Source organism: Pholcus phalangioides, unplaced genomic scaffold (assembly GCF_987345545.1).
Source record: "Pholcus phalangioides strain wild (caught in Gottingen) unplaced genomic scaffold, Ppha-v1.0 ptg000011l_1, whole genome shotgun sequence".
Classification (NCBI taxonomy): domain Eukaryota; kingdom Metazoa; phylum Arthropoda; class Arachnida; order Araneae; family Pholcidae; genus Pholcus; species Pholcus phalangioides.
The window spans coordinates 6,805,818-6,820,379 of NW_028301604.1; the positions used below are offsets into that span (position 1 = coordinate 6,805,818).

Genomic DNA, 14,562 nt, shown 5'->3' on the forward strand with positions numbered 1-14,562 from the left:
TTAGGTTTCTCTCAGCACAAATTAGCCAAAAAAGGAAAATACGATTACATTAATGCGCGGTAAATAAAGAGGAAAGAGATGTCTAGTTAGATTTTTTTTTCCGTGTGTGGACTACAAACTGGTTTTCATGATGCTATTTGTGTGTAAAGATAAATTTATAACAATAGAAGGTTGAAGATTAATAGACGATGTACTAAAACTGCATATGGAGACTGGGGTACGTCTGAGTGAATGTTTGGTGAATTTATAGTTTTCTGCCGAACTTGAAAGCTGCATGAAACGTCTTTTTTTTTGTAAGTACACATAGATCAAAGACAAGAATAATATGCTCTCAGTAGGGGACATGTAATCAAGACCTGATGTTGGTATTTACCTTCAAAGGATGAATATTTATGTACCATTTATGCGATTTTTTCTATTCAAAAGTGTGAAGATTTATTTTGATCAAGAGTTTTGATAAGAACTTTCAAATTCCTGCGCTATGCATAGCAGCATAGATCAGATGCAACAGAGCCCTTCAAAGACGTGAAACCCCTTTAACGATACGAATAGTTTTCTCTATAATTCCTCATTCAGTAAAACTTTCCATAACGACCATTCCTCGTTTTCGGACATTTGCTTAGGCCTGTGCATGTGCGGAATAGAGCTTTAATGCATGCTATTTCATTGTAATGGCACAAATGTTTTCAGTGCCAAGGTGGGAGAGGGTATTTTAGCGAGAGATCTCATCGTATAACGTAGGCCTCTATTGATGGGGATAATCATTGTCGAAGAATAGCCAAATTGTTTTATTGTTGGGAAAAAAGGAAAAAATTAAAAAAACCATTTTGAAAAATAACGAGTTATATATATTTGATTTTATACAAGACTTTTTCATAAGATTTCTGAGATTCGAAAATCATACTTAGGAAAATGCATTGGCATCATATGTTCGCGTCTTTTATCGACGAATTTATTTTAAAATGCATACCCTCAAACAAAGACGAGCAGGAAAAGAAAATGATTTCGAGTGAAAAGAACGTGTTTTTAACCTCTCACACGAAAAGGTTGCCTTTTTAGCTCTAAGTATTGATAGAAAGATACATTATATGTGTGGGAAAAAAATTGTTAACAGGGATATAGATACAGTAGTAAGGATGGAAAGAAAAAGCAACACTTCCGTGATAGGGTTAATATAAATCTTCGTGATTGTAAAGAGAGAGGGAAGAAAATACAGAGAACGCTTTTTAATTTATTCTACTGATTTAGCGCAATTTTACCTAATTTCTCAGTGGAGGAATGTATAGACAAGTGAACTTATGTTTTAAGGAATTAAAACAAACATAATCTTCAACTTAAAGAATTTTCTTTATTCAACATAGCTGTCTTATATAAACGGGACGTTGTCTCAAGATCTCAAATTGAAAGTTGACAATAAATTGATGTCGAAAACCAAATTATCCGAATCATTGAATATTTCAAAGTGTGCTTTGTTCGCCATAATCAAAAACCGTGATTCACTTATGAAAGCAGTAGAGTTTGGGTTTCCTTCTGGGACAACCACCGATAGATGGCGTTTTCCTTTACTCACTCAACTCCACTGGTTGGAAATTGCCGTATGGCGACATAAAACCGGCGTTAGTGTGCGGTAAAGTAGTTACTTACTTGGTCACTTATACTAGTGTTTATACTCAAGGACCAGTGAAATTTCTGAAGCATGTCGACGAACCCCCTATGAGAAGCATGACTATAGCACCCGTATTTTACAGGACATTTCTGTATTTTTGGTTGGACCGACTTTTTTATACAGTAGTCTCGGTTTTTCAACAAAGCTCATTTAAATGTTATTTTTACTGAAACTGTAAATCGTAGGCGGTAATAGCGTTAAAAGTCTGGGGAGGGGGCACGATGATGATGATGCCAGTTCATATATACGAATATTCATTAGATCAGTCGGTTCGCCTTTGACGCTGGGATAGGGGGGAGGCAATGGCCCCATGCTTCTCCCCCCCCCCCGCATCCCCACCCATCATGTAAATGCAGATAATTTCCATAATTTATGGACTACATTGTGATATAATTATGACTATAAAAAATATAAATTTTCACCTCATATACTTTATTTGTTCTATTCAACAATTTTTACCGGGAACCCCATTTCAATGGGATTTCCGATAGTCCCCCTTCACTTAACTTGCATTGGGGATTTTTCAGCAATTTGAGCAATAATTGATAATTTTACCGAGTTATAGCTGTTTTTGGTGACAATTGGCGTTGTACGTATATCCTCTTACCATATTCAAGACCCTAATTTTCCGTATTTTTCCCCAATAAAATATGATTTCTAGGTTTTGAAGTTTTTCGCGAAATACATTATTATTTTTTTACTTCGATTCACAATAGCCTTTAATTTCAGCAATACTTATGAATTTTATTAATAGTTGCATGTTTTGGCGTTAATTATCGGTATTCCGTATGTAGAATGACAATTTTCCGTACATTTCTTGATGTACGGAATAACTCAAATTATGAGTCTTTTTAATCGAACCAAGGAGGATATTACCGTTCCACAATCAAATGAATTTTCATTCAATCTAAGTTTGATTGCGGACCACCTGTAACGTCGTCATGGACCACCTCTGGTCCGCGAACAATAGGTTGAGAAACGCTGACTTATACGATCACTCACTTACTCACTTGGCTACTAATATGGTCATTCACTCACACATAGAGTCACTCACACTCATTTTCTCACACAGTCACTCACACTCACTCAGACACTCATTCATTCAGAGCAGGAGAAATGTCCGGGACGAAACGTACCAGAGGTTAAATGTTGGAGGCGAAATTTCCGTATCCCCAATATAACGTCCGTTTTCCGTGAAACGAAGAGGGTCGTTATAATGAGCGTCGACTGTATTACATACGAGTCCACGAAACCACTCAGTTACGTAGAAATTATACTGCTGAAAAAAAAAATTGCACCTCATACTGAACACTATAAGTGTAAAAGCAGGGCTGCGCCACACGTGACCACGTGACGAAGTGTTTATCCTTGACTTAAGTCCATACCAAACTGTATCGAGCGTTAACATGGCGAACCATCTTCGAACTTCAGCTTGGTAAATGAATCTTTAATTGTGTTTATAACATAATGTGTTGATATTTTGATAATATAAATAGATTGTGAGGATTAATTACTATATAAACTTTTTTTATTTGCAAAGCACCGGAAAACCAAATGAAGAAATTCTCTTCAATATCGAAGTTCTTGGAGAACGTGGTGTTGGCAAGTCTTCACTAATAATTGCATGCTATGATGAATTGAAAAAAAATCCATACCGTCCGAGGTATGTACTCTTAATTAGTTAGTTTATTTTAATTGTTAATTCTCTTCAATTATTCAAAATATAATGAGATGTTGCTTTTTTTCCAGTGATTTGTTCGTTTCTTGCATATTTTATTTGTTCGAATTTTTGCTGATTCATCATTGCCACATTCTATTGTTGATATTGTATTATAACAGGGGTCTTTTCAACGTATGACCCACGGGCCACGTTTGGTCCTTATTCGTTTTTTGATGTTTTGAACCCTTTTCTGAAAATAATCCGAAAATTTTCAGAAAATGGTTCAAAACATCGAAAAACGATTAATTCTAGAATTACTGAAAGATACAATTTCGGAATTAATGAATAAAATAATTCCAAAATATTGATGAAAATTCAGAATTACTGAAAGAAATAATTTTTGGAACAAATAATTTCAGAATTAGTAAAAAAATAACTTTCAAATCAATTAGAGATATTTCTGATAGAAATTATTTCACGATGAATAAAAGAATACTTGCATAATTATGGAAAGAAATTATTTCAAGATATATTGAGAGGCAAAATAATTTCAGAATATAATCAAATCAAAGAATCATTAATACCGAAATAATAATTAAAGAATAAGTGATTTCAGATTAATGTTAATCTCAGAATTAATTAATTTTATCAGTAATTAATCGGATACTTTTTCAGAGTTAGTGAAAAATAATTTCAGAACTAATAGAAATTGATAATTAAAAAAAATAATTTCAAAATAAAAATTGATAATTAGTAAAAGAAGTACTTTAAGAATAAATAAAATTTTTCAATTGTTTTTGTCAGTGTTTCACTTAAGCCCCATTGGTTCCTTCTATTAAGATGTCACTAAATCACACGAGTTGGTGGCCAGCGGGCTTCGTGAGAAGTTTCAATTTGGACCACCGTGTCTGGAAGGATCAAGACCCTCTGATAATATCAAAACCGAAAATGAAAATTCCTGAAAAAAAATGAATAAAATGAGAATTTTCCAAATTCATTTTATTAACACTTAATTCAAACTTACTCATATTTCTTCTTTTTTTTCAATATTGAGTAAATATTATCAAACTATGTTTGAATAACTTCATATATTTTTTTTAATATTGTCAGGCAGGAATTTGATTTTGAAGCCGGGGTCGATGTTATGACCAAAGGTAAAAATCCTATCAATATGGTATTCCGGGATTCATTGGTTTGCTACAAAATGAATTCTGCAGAAGTCGTGCAGGACATTGATCATGAAGTAAGTTTTGTGAGAGGTAATTTTTTTAATGTTTTTTCAATACTGTTTAATATTTTTTTCCATTAAAAACATTGAAACCATTTTTGTAAATTTTATCAAAAATAAATATCGGTCGTCTGCATTTGATACATAGTGGTGAAATTTGACCTTTGATAGAAATAATAGGACTTTTCTCGAATTTCTCCGTTTATTTCCGGAGTTTTTGACTCATGTATGTGAAATTATACTAAACAACCATAAATATTTTTTATAGGCAATGTATTATATTTATTATGTATATAATATAGTCTTTAGTATGCATGTTCAATTGAGTTGCTGTGTTTTAGAAATATACGACATCGATATTTGTTGTGGGCATCGTTTTCTCAGTCACCTCGTTGGGTATTTTGCCTTGTACTTGTATTTATTTGCGATGCTTTAAATTTTATCACGAGCCTAGTGTTGAGGCCTAGTCTTGTTCATCACGAACGTAACTTGTGTTTTTCGAATAACACTCGAGGACTCATTTAATCAAATTATAAGATCATAGCCATTTGATATGTTTTCATTGTGATTTCTGATTTGTTCTCGAACCAGTGCCGTCTTAACGCATTGGTCCACCCGAGCATGACACGGAGGCCTCAGGCGCAGAGGGGACTTCATTATAATGAGACTTGTTTGAGATTTTCGAGCTTAAGCATTCAAATTGGTAAGCAGGCATTTCTAGTCAGTTAAGGGCCTTAGAAACAGCATTTTTCTCGGGAGCCCAGGATGCTTTAAAGACACCCCTGTCTGAAAGGTATCCCTCCGGGCTTCTTTCATTGATCCCCAGGAGTTTATGCTTCACCTTTTAAGAAACACTAGCCTAGACTTTTGGCCCAAATTTTTAAAGGACAGCCAAAAATGTTATGTGTCCTTCAAGTCGTAATTAGGCCTTCATCTCATCAACCGTTCGTCGTAGAGGCATGGTTCTAATTTAGAAAAAGCTCAACATGTGTTCTAAAATCACTCTGTACTAGATTTGAGAGTGAAAATGCAGTGTACTACAAAACAAAAAAAAATCTAAATTTTTATACGGTTCTTGTACTCTGTAAGTTTCAAATAGAAAGTTGTTGTCCCGTCATTTTTGTGCCCAACAAAAGAAAGTTCCATGTTTTCAAGTACAATATTTACTGAGATATTCGAATTCGAAATCAGAGGAAAGTTGGAAGAGAACAGCGTAAATGAGGGAAAGAAGCGTTTTCTGTTAGTCTTTGCTGTTCTCTCCCAACTTTTCCCAGATTTTTGAACTGAATATCTCAGTGAATATTGCACTTAGAGACATGGAATTTTTGGTTGGCTTCAGAAGAGACAGGGCAACAACTTTTTAACTGGAAGTTGGAAGTTTAACTGGAAGTTACGGCTCCTGGAAGAGGAACCGTATAAAAAATTAGATTTTTATTTTATCATACACTGTATTTTCACTTTCGAACCTGGTACAGAGGGGTTTGTGAACACATTTTGAGCAGTTTTTTATACTAAAGAACCATACTTCTACGACGAAAGGTTGATGAGATAAATGTCGCGTTAGGACACTCTGTATGCAGCTTGTTCGATAACTAACCGGATACTCGGTTTTAGAGTAACTTTTGAATTATAGACGAGACAGCAGCACTTTCAGTTGCGTTGGACCACATGTTAACTCCGATGAGTAGTAGTAGTGAAACTACACTAACGGAATGAAGAGTTGTGTGGTATCCTCTCACTATCGCGGTGTATGATATGTGCGTTTCTGGGCCGTAGAAGCCTGTATGGGAGAGCAGTAGTGAAATGTGACAGTAGTAGAGAAATTCGACGTCTCCCATAGGAGTTTCTATGGCCCAGAAACGCACATTTCACTACTACTCCGATGAATCGAATCAGAGGCAGTGCCGTCTTAGAGCATGGGCCTCACCCGGGCATGGCGGGGGACCTCAGGAGAAGAAAGAGCCTCACAAAAATGAGATCTGATTGAAATTTTCAAAAGTAAGCATGTGAATTTTTCTAGACAAGCATTTTCAGTAAGGTAGGTCCTCAGAAAGACACTTGGCCTGGAGCATGCTGTCAACGAAATGATAAATTGGAATTGTGAGGTTTGCTGTATTATTACGTATTTGATATTTCCAAAGCAATTTGTTTTGAAAGACTATTTTTTCGAATTCAGTGTTTTATACTTATCACCATATCCTTGATATAGTGGAACCTCCTCTAACGGACACTTTTCTGATCACTAGTGCCATAGGGCTTTAATGTATTGCACTCCCCGAAAGCGGGCACTCTCGACAGTGGACAGCAAAATCTGGCAAACTCTATTCCCCCCCACCAAACTCTTTAATTTATTAATTTTTGGTCACAAACCGAGAATTTACCATATTCAACTAAGATAATGTTCAGCCCCAATCTCGTGCTGGTAAATATGAAAAATTGTCAATTAATGACACAATTGACTGAACATAACTTGGTTCAGGATGGGATGATGAATTCGAATGGTAATGTTGGTTTCGTTTGTTGAAATATGTGAAGAAAGCCAACATATTACAAGAGTTATAATGTTGTATGATTGTTCTTTTAGCATCTTCACATTTATTTTAATTTGATTCAATTTTCAATGCAAAATATATGTATTGCACGTATCATGTGCGGGTAAAAATAATTAGTTGGTTTAATGAAGAGAAGAAAGTTTATAATTTTTTCCACATTTATCAGACTTTCAAACTTTATTTGGGAATGATGCATAATCGGCCGTAAATGTGATAAACGAAGTGAAATTTAATCAAATTTTCTTTATCGAGACGATTGGTGATTATACATAACCAGCGGTATTTAACTTTTACACACAGTACTAACACGTACGTTTTAATTGGAACCAATTGCGACCGAAGACAAATGTCATATAGATGTGAACGTCGTATAAACGAAGTTCCACTGTATATCGTACCTCCCCATTAGCGGACAAAATTTTTGGTGCCATGGGTGTCCGTTATCGAGAGGTTCTACTGTATTTTGCATGTAATGAATGGAAAAGAGAAAGATTATGTGTATTCTGTAATGAACATACAAAAAAAAATGATTCAATAGACCTCTGAAATCAGTTTGTATGGTTTATATAATATTATTATTAGAGAACCCGGAAGTTTAGGCACTAAAAATGGTCGAAATAGGCAGGCAAAAAGGCACTAAAAATGCCTAAAATAGGCACTAAAAAAAGGCATTAGGCATTTGTAGTTATTGGAACAAGGAAAAATAATTAAAAGAACAATAATAGAAGGGTCCGAAAATTGGCTGCAATCCTGTTTAAGTTGGTCTGGAGCAACTCCCTATCACTTTGATTCCCGAACACTCCATTAACGTCACATCATCTGCGAATTTGCTAACAGTCCTATCGATACTTTGATCAAGTTTATCAATAAAAGGTGAAAAAAGTATGGAGCCAAGGACACTTCCTTGAGGGACTTCACTTTTGACACCTATCCAATCAGAAAATTCCCCGTTCAATATAACCCATTGTGACCTATCTCACACAACCACGATTCCATCCAATTCAACAAGTTGCTCCAAATCCCACAATAAACTTCTAATTTATTTTTCAGCTTTTTTAATGAATGGGCTGCATTTGTCTGAAACAAAAAACATTCATGTACCATGAAGCCAAAGCACAGGTGATGCATCAGTGAGTAATTTTAATTGGAATTGGAATTCTTTCTGTTTTCAACGGAACACACAATCTTGATACGAATTCGAATTGTGATCTGAAAAATATGTATAGCAAGGGTGGAAAGTCTATGTCACACTTCTATGCCAAAGATCAATTTTCTCAGCCACCTCGTTCAGCATTTTGCCTGTTGTGGCGTCGTATTTGTATTTGTATCTCTCGGACACATGTCTATTTGGGTTTGGAAGGAGGAGGGGAGAGGGATAAGAATTTTAAAAAAAGTTGAAAATTTTAGAAGCAGCAGTGCCCTTGAAGTTCTCAATACTAAAAATAACCAAGTTCTTCTGAATATGGCCTCTAAAATTCACGAATAAACGTAAATAAAATGTCGAAATAGGTATTTATGGTAGGAAAAATTCAAAAAAAAAGGAATTTAAAAAAAATTCGATAAAAAGGCATTTATGGCATTTTTTCTAAACTACCGGGCTCTAATTATTACCAATCATAGAATACTCTGGGAAATATTCAAATCATCAAGTTTGGTTTCGTAAATATATATTGCTGCATGATTTTATTTGTTATTTAATTATTTATTTTACTTTTAGGTAGATGCATTCTTTCTCTGCTTCAGTCTTGATAACAGGGAGACTTTGACGTACATTAAACAATTGTGCCGTGACAAACAATTTGGTGGCAAAATTGTCATGTTAATTGGTATAATAAATATAATCACAATTTCATAATATATCACAAAAAATATGTGAATAAAAAATATATCATATAAGAAATAAAATCACATTTTTAAAATACATATATAAACCTATTTTACGATTAACCGCTTTTTGACTACTTCACCAAACACCAACTCTGGCCATATCGCTATATTGCAATTTACTGCCATTAGTGAGATGGGTTGGAAGTGAAGGTGCTGTCTATCGGTGGTCGCCTCGAGTTCGTTTGGGAAAATATCTTATCTATATCCTCCCTTGGGTTCGAACCCGGGATCCTGACAAGAATCTTCACGATGGTAGACGAGCATCTTATCACCATGCCACTTTTGACTAACGCTTTGTTTAATTTTTTTTTTTCATCAAATTTTCATACAAATTTTTGTATAAAATTTTTTTTTTTAGAAATTAAAAGGTCTAATGAGCGCCAGAATATTCATAAAAATTTGTTTACAAATAAATTTAATTTTTTTATGATTTATCAAATGTGCCCGTAAGACTGACCAAATGAGTGGGTGAGTGACGGTATGATTGAATGACCGTAAGACTGACCAAGTGGGCGAGTGAGCGACCACAAGGGCCCGAATGGCGCCGTGGTAAGATGCTCAATTTCCACTATGAAGGTTACCATCGAGGTCCATGGGTTCGAATCCGAGCATAGAACGTTAAAAGCAAGTTCTTTACCTACCGAGATTGGGATGACCACCGATGGATGGAGAGCCTTCATCTCCCACCCAACTCCTCTGGTTGGAAATTGCCGTATGGCGATATATGACCGGAGTTGCTGTGCGGTAAAGTAGTGAGTGACTGCATGAGTAATAAAGTTAATGAGTGATCACGTGATTGCCCGCATTAGCTATCAAGGGAGTGACGAATTGAAGGGGTTAGCGATGGTTTGAGTGAACAAGTGAGTGTGGCCACTCACTTGGTCATTCATACGGTCGGGCACTTTGCCACTGATGTAGTCACTTGATCATTCACTCAACTATACGGTCAGTCACTTGGTTACTCACTTAGTTACTCATACGATCACGGCGATTTATCATTTAAGAACTCGGTTTTTAAATAATTGAAACGAAATACGGATAAAAATTCCTCGGAGATAGCTTCATTATTTTAAAAAATAAGTCGAGTCACTGAGGGGAGATATTTCACTGTCTTACATTTTTCTCACACTCCGTAGGCATGAAAAGTGATTTGTATGATGAATCCAGTGATATGGTGGATTACGTAACTGCAAAGTGGGCAAGCATAGTGATCAAAGCAGATGGATATTTCGAGTGCTCAGCGCAGAATCGTAAGAATATCGGCCGGGTGAGTTCGATTCGGGAAATCAATTCTCCTAATATTTTTGCTGCAATCTAAAAAATAAGTATGAAAAAAACATGAATATATCTATCTTTGCTGTACAGTAATACCCCGACGTACGCTACCTGGAGCTACACGGATTCAGAGTTGCGCGATTTTCTGTGAAAAATTCACATTTCTGGAATTCCATCATAAGGGGCTATTCAAATATTACGTCATTAGATTTTCAACCATTTTTTACCCTCCCCCCTTGTCAGCTCTGTCCTCGCACATAGGGATCAGAGTTGTACGCGTGGGGGGAGGGGGCCAATTGTGAACCTCCATGACCACCACTCCCTCCCCCCCCCCCCCCGACGATAAAAAAAATTCATTTTTTATGCAAAAAATATTCTAAACAAATTGAACAAAAACTTTGTGAAACTATGCTCTAAGCCATAGTTTCCCATTCGTTTTTGCCCCATCGCCCCCTTCTTCAGAAATTTTTCTCTCCCCCCCCCCCAACGCAACCCATATGATCTTATGTTATACCCGTAGCTTCTACCGCCCCCCGGGGACATTAACGCCCACGTTGGGAATCACTGCTCTAAGCCATATATGATAAACGCATGACCCGCGAGACAATGTAGCCCTAGCGGTTATCTGATGTATCCATCCACGTGAAACCCAACTTTTAAAAATGAAGATTTAAGTGGCACATTTACAGATCGCTGAAGTGGCCCGTGGCAAAATTTCAGAGCACTTAAGCGGCCCGCGACACATTTCTAGATCACTTAAGCGGCCCGCGATACATTCCTAGAGCACCTAAGTGGCCCGCAACACATTTTTAGAGCACTTAAGTGGCGCGGACAAATTTCCAGATTACTTAAAGGACCCGCGGAACATTTGGACATCACTAAAGTGACTCTATAGAGGACTTATCAATAGGGGCAATGCCAGTTCAGGTGCTCAAAAATTAGGGAAAGGTTTTTCCGGTTTTTCGGCACACTCAGTAAAGATATCATTAAGAATATTTCATATTTTTATAAAGGTTGGTTGATGACGTAAGCATCATATAAACCCCCCATGTCATCAAAAGTCAGCAAATCCGAACCACGCCCCCCCCCATCATCGATACTGACGTAATACTTGAACGACCCCTAATCACGGGATTATTGCTGAAATAGTAAGTAGTATATTAAGTGATAATTCTCAGTAAAAAACTTTTTTTTTTCGATCAGGACGTGATATGTGAGGGAAAATAAACTGATTTCTGAGAGGCTACAACAGAGCCGTGACTAGGATGTTTGCCACCCGCTGCAAACATGATTTTGCCGCACCAACACTTTAACCCCTTTACGATCAGGGACGTAACACTGCGTCCAAATGCCAGTGGAATGAATTTAATCCAAAACTGACTGTTAACTGGCAGGAGTTAAAATTTGATAGTTCCGTAACGGTTGTTTTGTTTCCACCTAAAATTTGACGACTCCTAAATTTTGCTGTCCGGTGGCCCCTTCTCTAGTTATGGTACTGATGTAAGTATTATAGTGTAGGTCTACTTGCCCTCTGCGGGGAAACTTTCCCAAATGGGAGACCAGCTAGCATTTGCACCTCTAAGTTGGAAACACCAGAAAACCAACCTCAAGCCGACCACCACTGCAGAGCCGGAACTACGGTTTTTCTCAGGGAAGGGGGGAGGGATTTTACCACTCCCTAACTTCAAATTGTGATAGTTTTGTAATAAAGTTTTTCTTTTCCCCATTATCTTTTCGAGTAAGTGTCATCATTGAATTTTTAAAAAATCGTGAAATTTGATTAATATGAATACTTTATTTAATTTTTGAATTTTGTTAGCGTTTTACTGCTCTCTCCCTCATGTTGTATCTAATGGAAAAATTCACATTTTCATGCTTCAAAAACGCTCGGTTTCGTTCTCAAAAGTTCTTCTTTCGCTTTTCCGAGGCTTAGTTCGTCTATGACTGGAGTACGCCGTAAGGATTTGCAGACCATACATACAGAGGGACATAGACTTGGTTGAGTGTGGCGCAGAGAAGAGCTACGCGTGCTCTTGTTGGCATAAAAGACTTGGGCTATGAAGAAAGACTCGATTTCTTGAATGTGTTTACATTGGAAGAACGCAGGGGTCGGGGGGAATATGATCAAAGTGTTCAAAATTTTCAACAAGATGGATAAGATGGACCATGAGTTATTAACACACAGTGAATCAACTGCATCGACAAGGGGACACCAGTATCGTTTAATAAGGGACAACTCCTGGTTGTAGTGTCGCGTGGAATTTTTCTCTAATAGGGATGTTAATAAATGGAATAGGCAACCCTAATCTTTTTCATTGGCAGAGTATTATATAATATTTTTAATGTTGATATATGCTTTCATATTGGGTACTTTGGTTATATCTGACATCCATATTTTTTATGGCCATTATTTTTTCAGACACCTCGTTTGGCAATTTGCCTGCTGTGGCCTTTGTATACACAGGAGTACAATAGATACGGCGACATGACCACAGAAAAAGATTGCTACCACAGGGAGGGAGTCCCACTCCGAGGGGTTAGTGCACCAACCTCTCGATGAGTATAAAAAAGCTGCTGCGTTTGGAATCGGCAGTAAATTGTAGGCCCCGGTCTAATTAGCCCTCGTGTGCAGAAAATGACCGTGGTGCGACAAAAATGATCTAATATAATAAATATACTGCAGATCAAGTAAAGATGAACTGAAATGAAATAATTTGAAAACATTTTCCGCCAAAAATTTGTCACCCCTTATTAGAACTAAAATCTACCGCCCGGGGCAGTTTCCTCCTCCACCCAGTTCCTTCCCTGGACTACAGTAGGTCTATATGAAGATGAGAAGTTTGTCGAGATTTAGAAATGGAATCCCAAGGCTTGTTTGGCATATTTACAAAGATGATCACAATTTCATACCTGAAGTCCGACACCATTTTTCAATGAGCTGTTTTAATAGCGCTCTTTAATTAAAATGCGCCTGGTGTAATTTCCGACCAGTGAAGTTGGGCAGGACCGTCTTAAGAGCATCATGGGCCCCCCGGGCGGAGTTATATTTCTTAGGCCCTACCTGGCAAATTCTTGAAAATTTGAACCAAGTCTCATTTTTGTGAGGGCCCCGATCCCGCCCATGCCTTAAGACGGCACTGCAGTTGGGTGGGAAATGAAGGCGCCATCTATCGGTGGTCGTCAAAGGCTCGGTAGGTAAAGAACTCGTTTCTGATGTTCTTTCCCGAATTCGAACCCATGGAGCGTCGCGGTAACTTTCATGGTGGAATATGAGCATCTTACCACTGCACCACTCGGGCAAGTTCACGCCGATGCACCTCGTCTGTAACTTTCAAATAATTTCACCTCGTGGCTGAAAGTTGTTTTCTTGCCTCCAAACACAAGCAGCTCATCTCTTTCGATGGGCCAAGATGTTATCAAAGCATTCAAAGCTTTTAACACCTGACTTTCATTTTCACAGATTTTAGGGAACACATCTTTTTCAAGTTTCAAGAACCTATTGCAGTCACAACGTACATTAGATTTTATAAAGCCATAGAAGAGTACTATAGCGTTAAAGTCATGGTAAGAAACAAAAAGAGACAGGTGCTCTTCCAGAACTTTGGTCCCAATTCAGTAAAATTTATGCGTATTTTTCTGTGGAAAACCGTAACCTCACTGCGAATTCAACTTACGCGGTTGTCGTCGGTCCCACCTATCGCGTAACTTCGGTGTATTACTGTATTTATGAAAGTTGTACATGTATCGTACAAAATGAATTATATATATTCTTCATTGTTACAGCTCATTGACGAAACTGTTCATATTGCTATGGAACGCCGAAGCTTAGCTGATGTGAAAGACGACATCTGCATGATACAGTAACTGGTAAATCTGAATTCGGATCTTTCTTGCATTGGTTAGTAGAACACTGGCAAGTCAAACCTGTATTGGCATGGTCCACCCTAATGCAATATACTCATTATAAATCTGAGAGGAGTTTCTAGGCAAAAAGAACAAAGTATGATGAAAAGTAGTTTCGAAAAATCAGTGACCAAGTTAAAATAACAGATTTAAGAAAAAAAAAAAAAAAAACGATATCCAAGTGAAGAAATTCCAGGTTTTGACAAAACCTTAGGGTTGTTTAGGGTTGTACATCTCGTGCCTGGATGTCTTTGTGCCATCGTTCGTAATCAGCTGTAAACGGCCTGTTGAAGTAAATAATATGACAGGGAGGGCATAAAAACTAAAGCAATTAACGATTCTCGCATAGATAGAATTAGCGTATGAAAAGAACATTCTTTTCGCTTATTCT

The 14,562-nt window shown here is 37.1% G+C and overlaps 1 protein-coding gene across 1 annotated transcript; it reads left to right on the forward strand.

Annotated features, from left to right (window-relative positions):
- The first annotated feature begins 3,072 nt into the window (after positions 1 to 3,072).
- Positions 3,073 to 14,132, forward strand: LOC149079994 (uncharacterized). The gene is made up of 6 exons (XM_089238581.1): positions 3,073 to 3,101; positions 3,207 to 3,329; positions 4,437 to 4,569; positions 8,824 to 8,932; positions 10,130 to 10,260; positions 14,052 to 14,132. Exons 1-6 carry the CDS (start codon positions 3,073 to 3,075, stop codon positions 14,130 to 14,132), a joined length of 606 nt encoding a protein of 201 aa, XP_089094707.1.
- The last annotated feature ends 430 nt before the right edge of the window (positions 14,133 to 14,562 follow it).

What these genes read in the sequence shown, in the direction of transcription:
- LOC149079994 (XM_089238581.1), top strand. Translation starts at nt 3,073, where the DNA reads ATGGCGAACCATCTTCGAACTTCAGCTTG. An exon ending in CAAAATTGTCATGTTAATTG is followed by an intron (nt 8,933 to 10,129) that starts GTATAATAAATA and finishes CACACTCCGTAG; the next exon opens with GCATGAAAAGTGATTTGTAT. An exon ending in ATCGTAAGAATATCGGCCGG is followed by an intron (nt 10,261 to 14,051) that starts GTGAGTTCGATT and finishes TCATTGTTACAG; the next exon opens with CTCATTGACGAAACTGTTCA.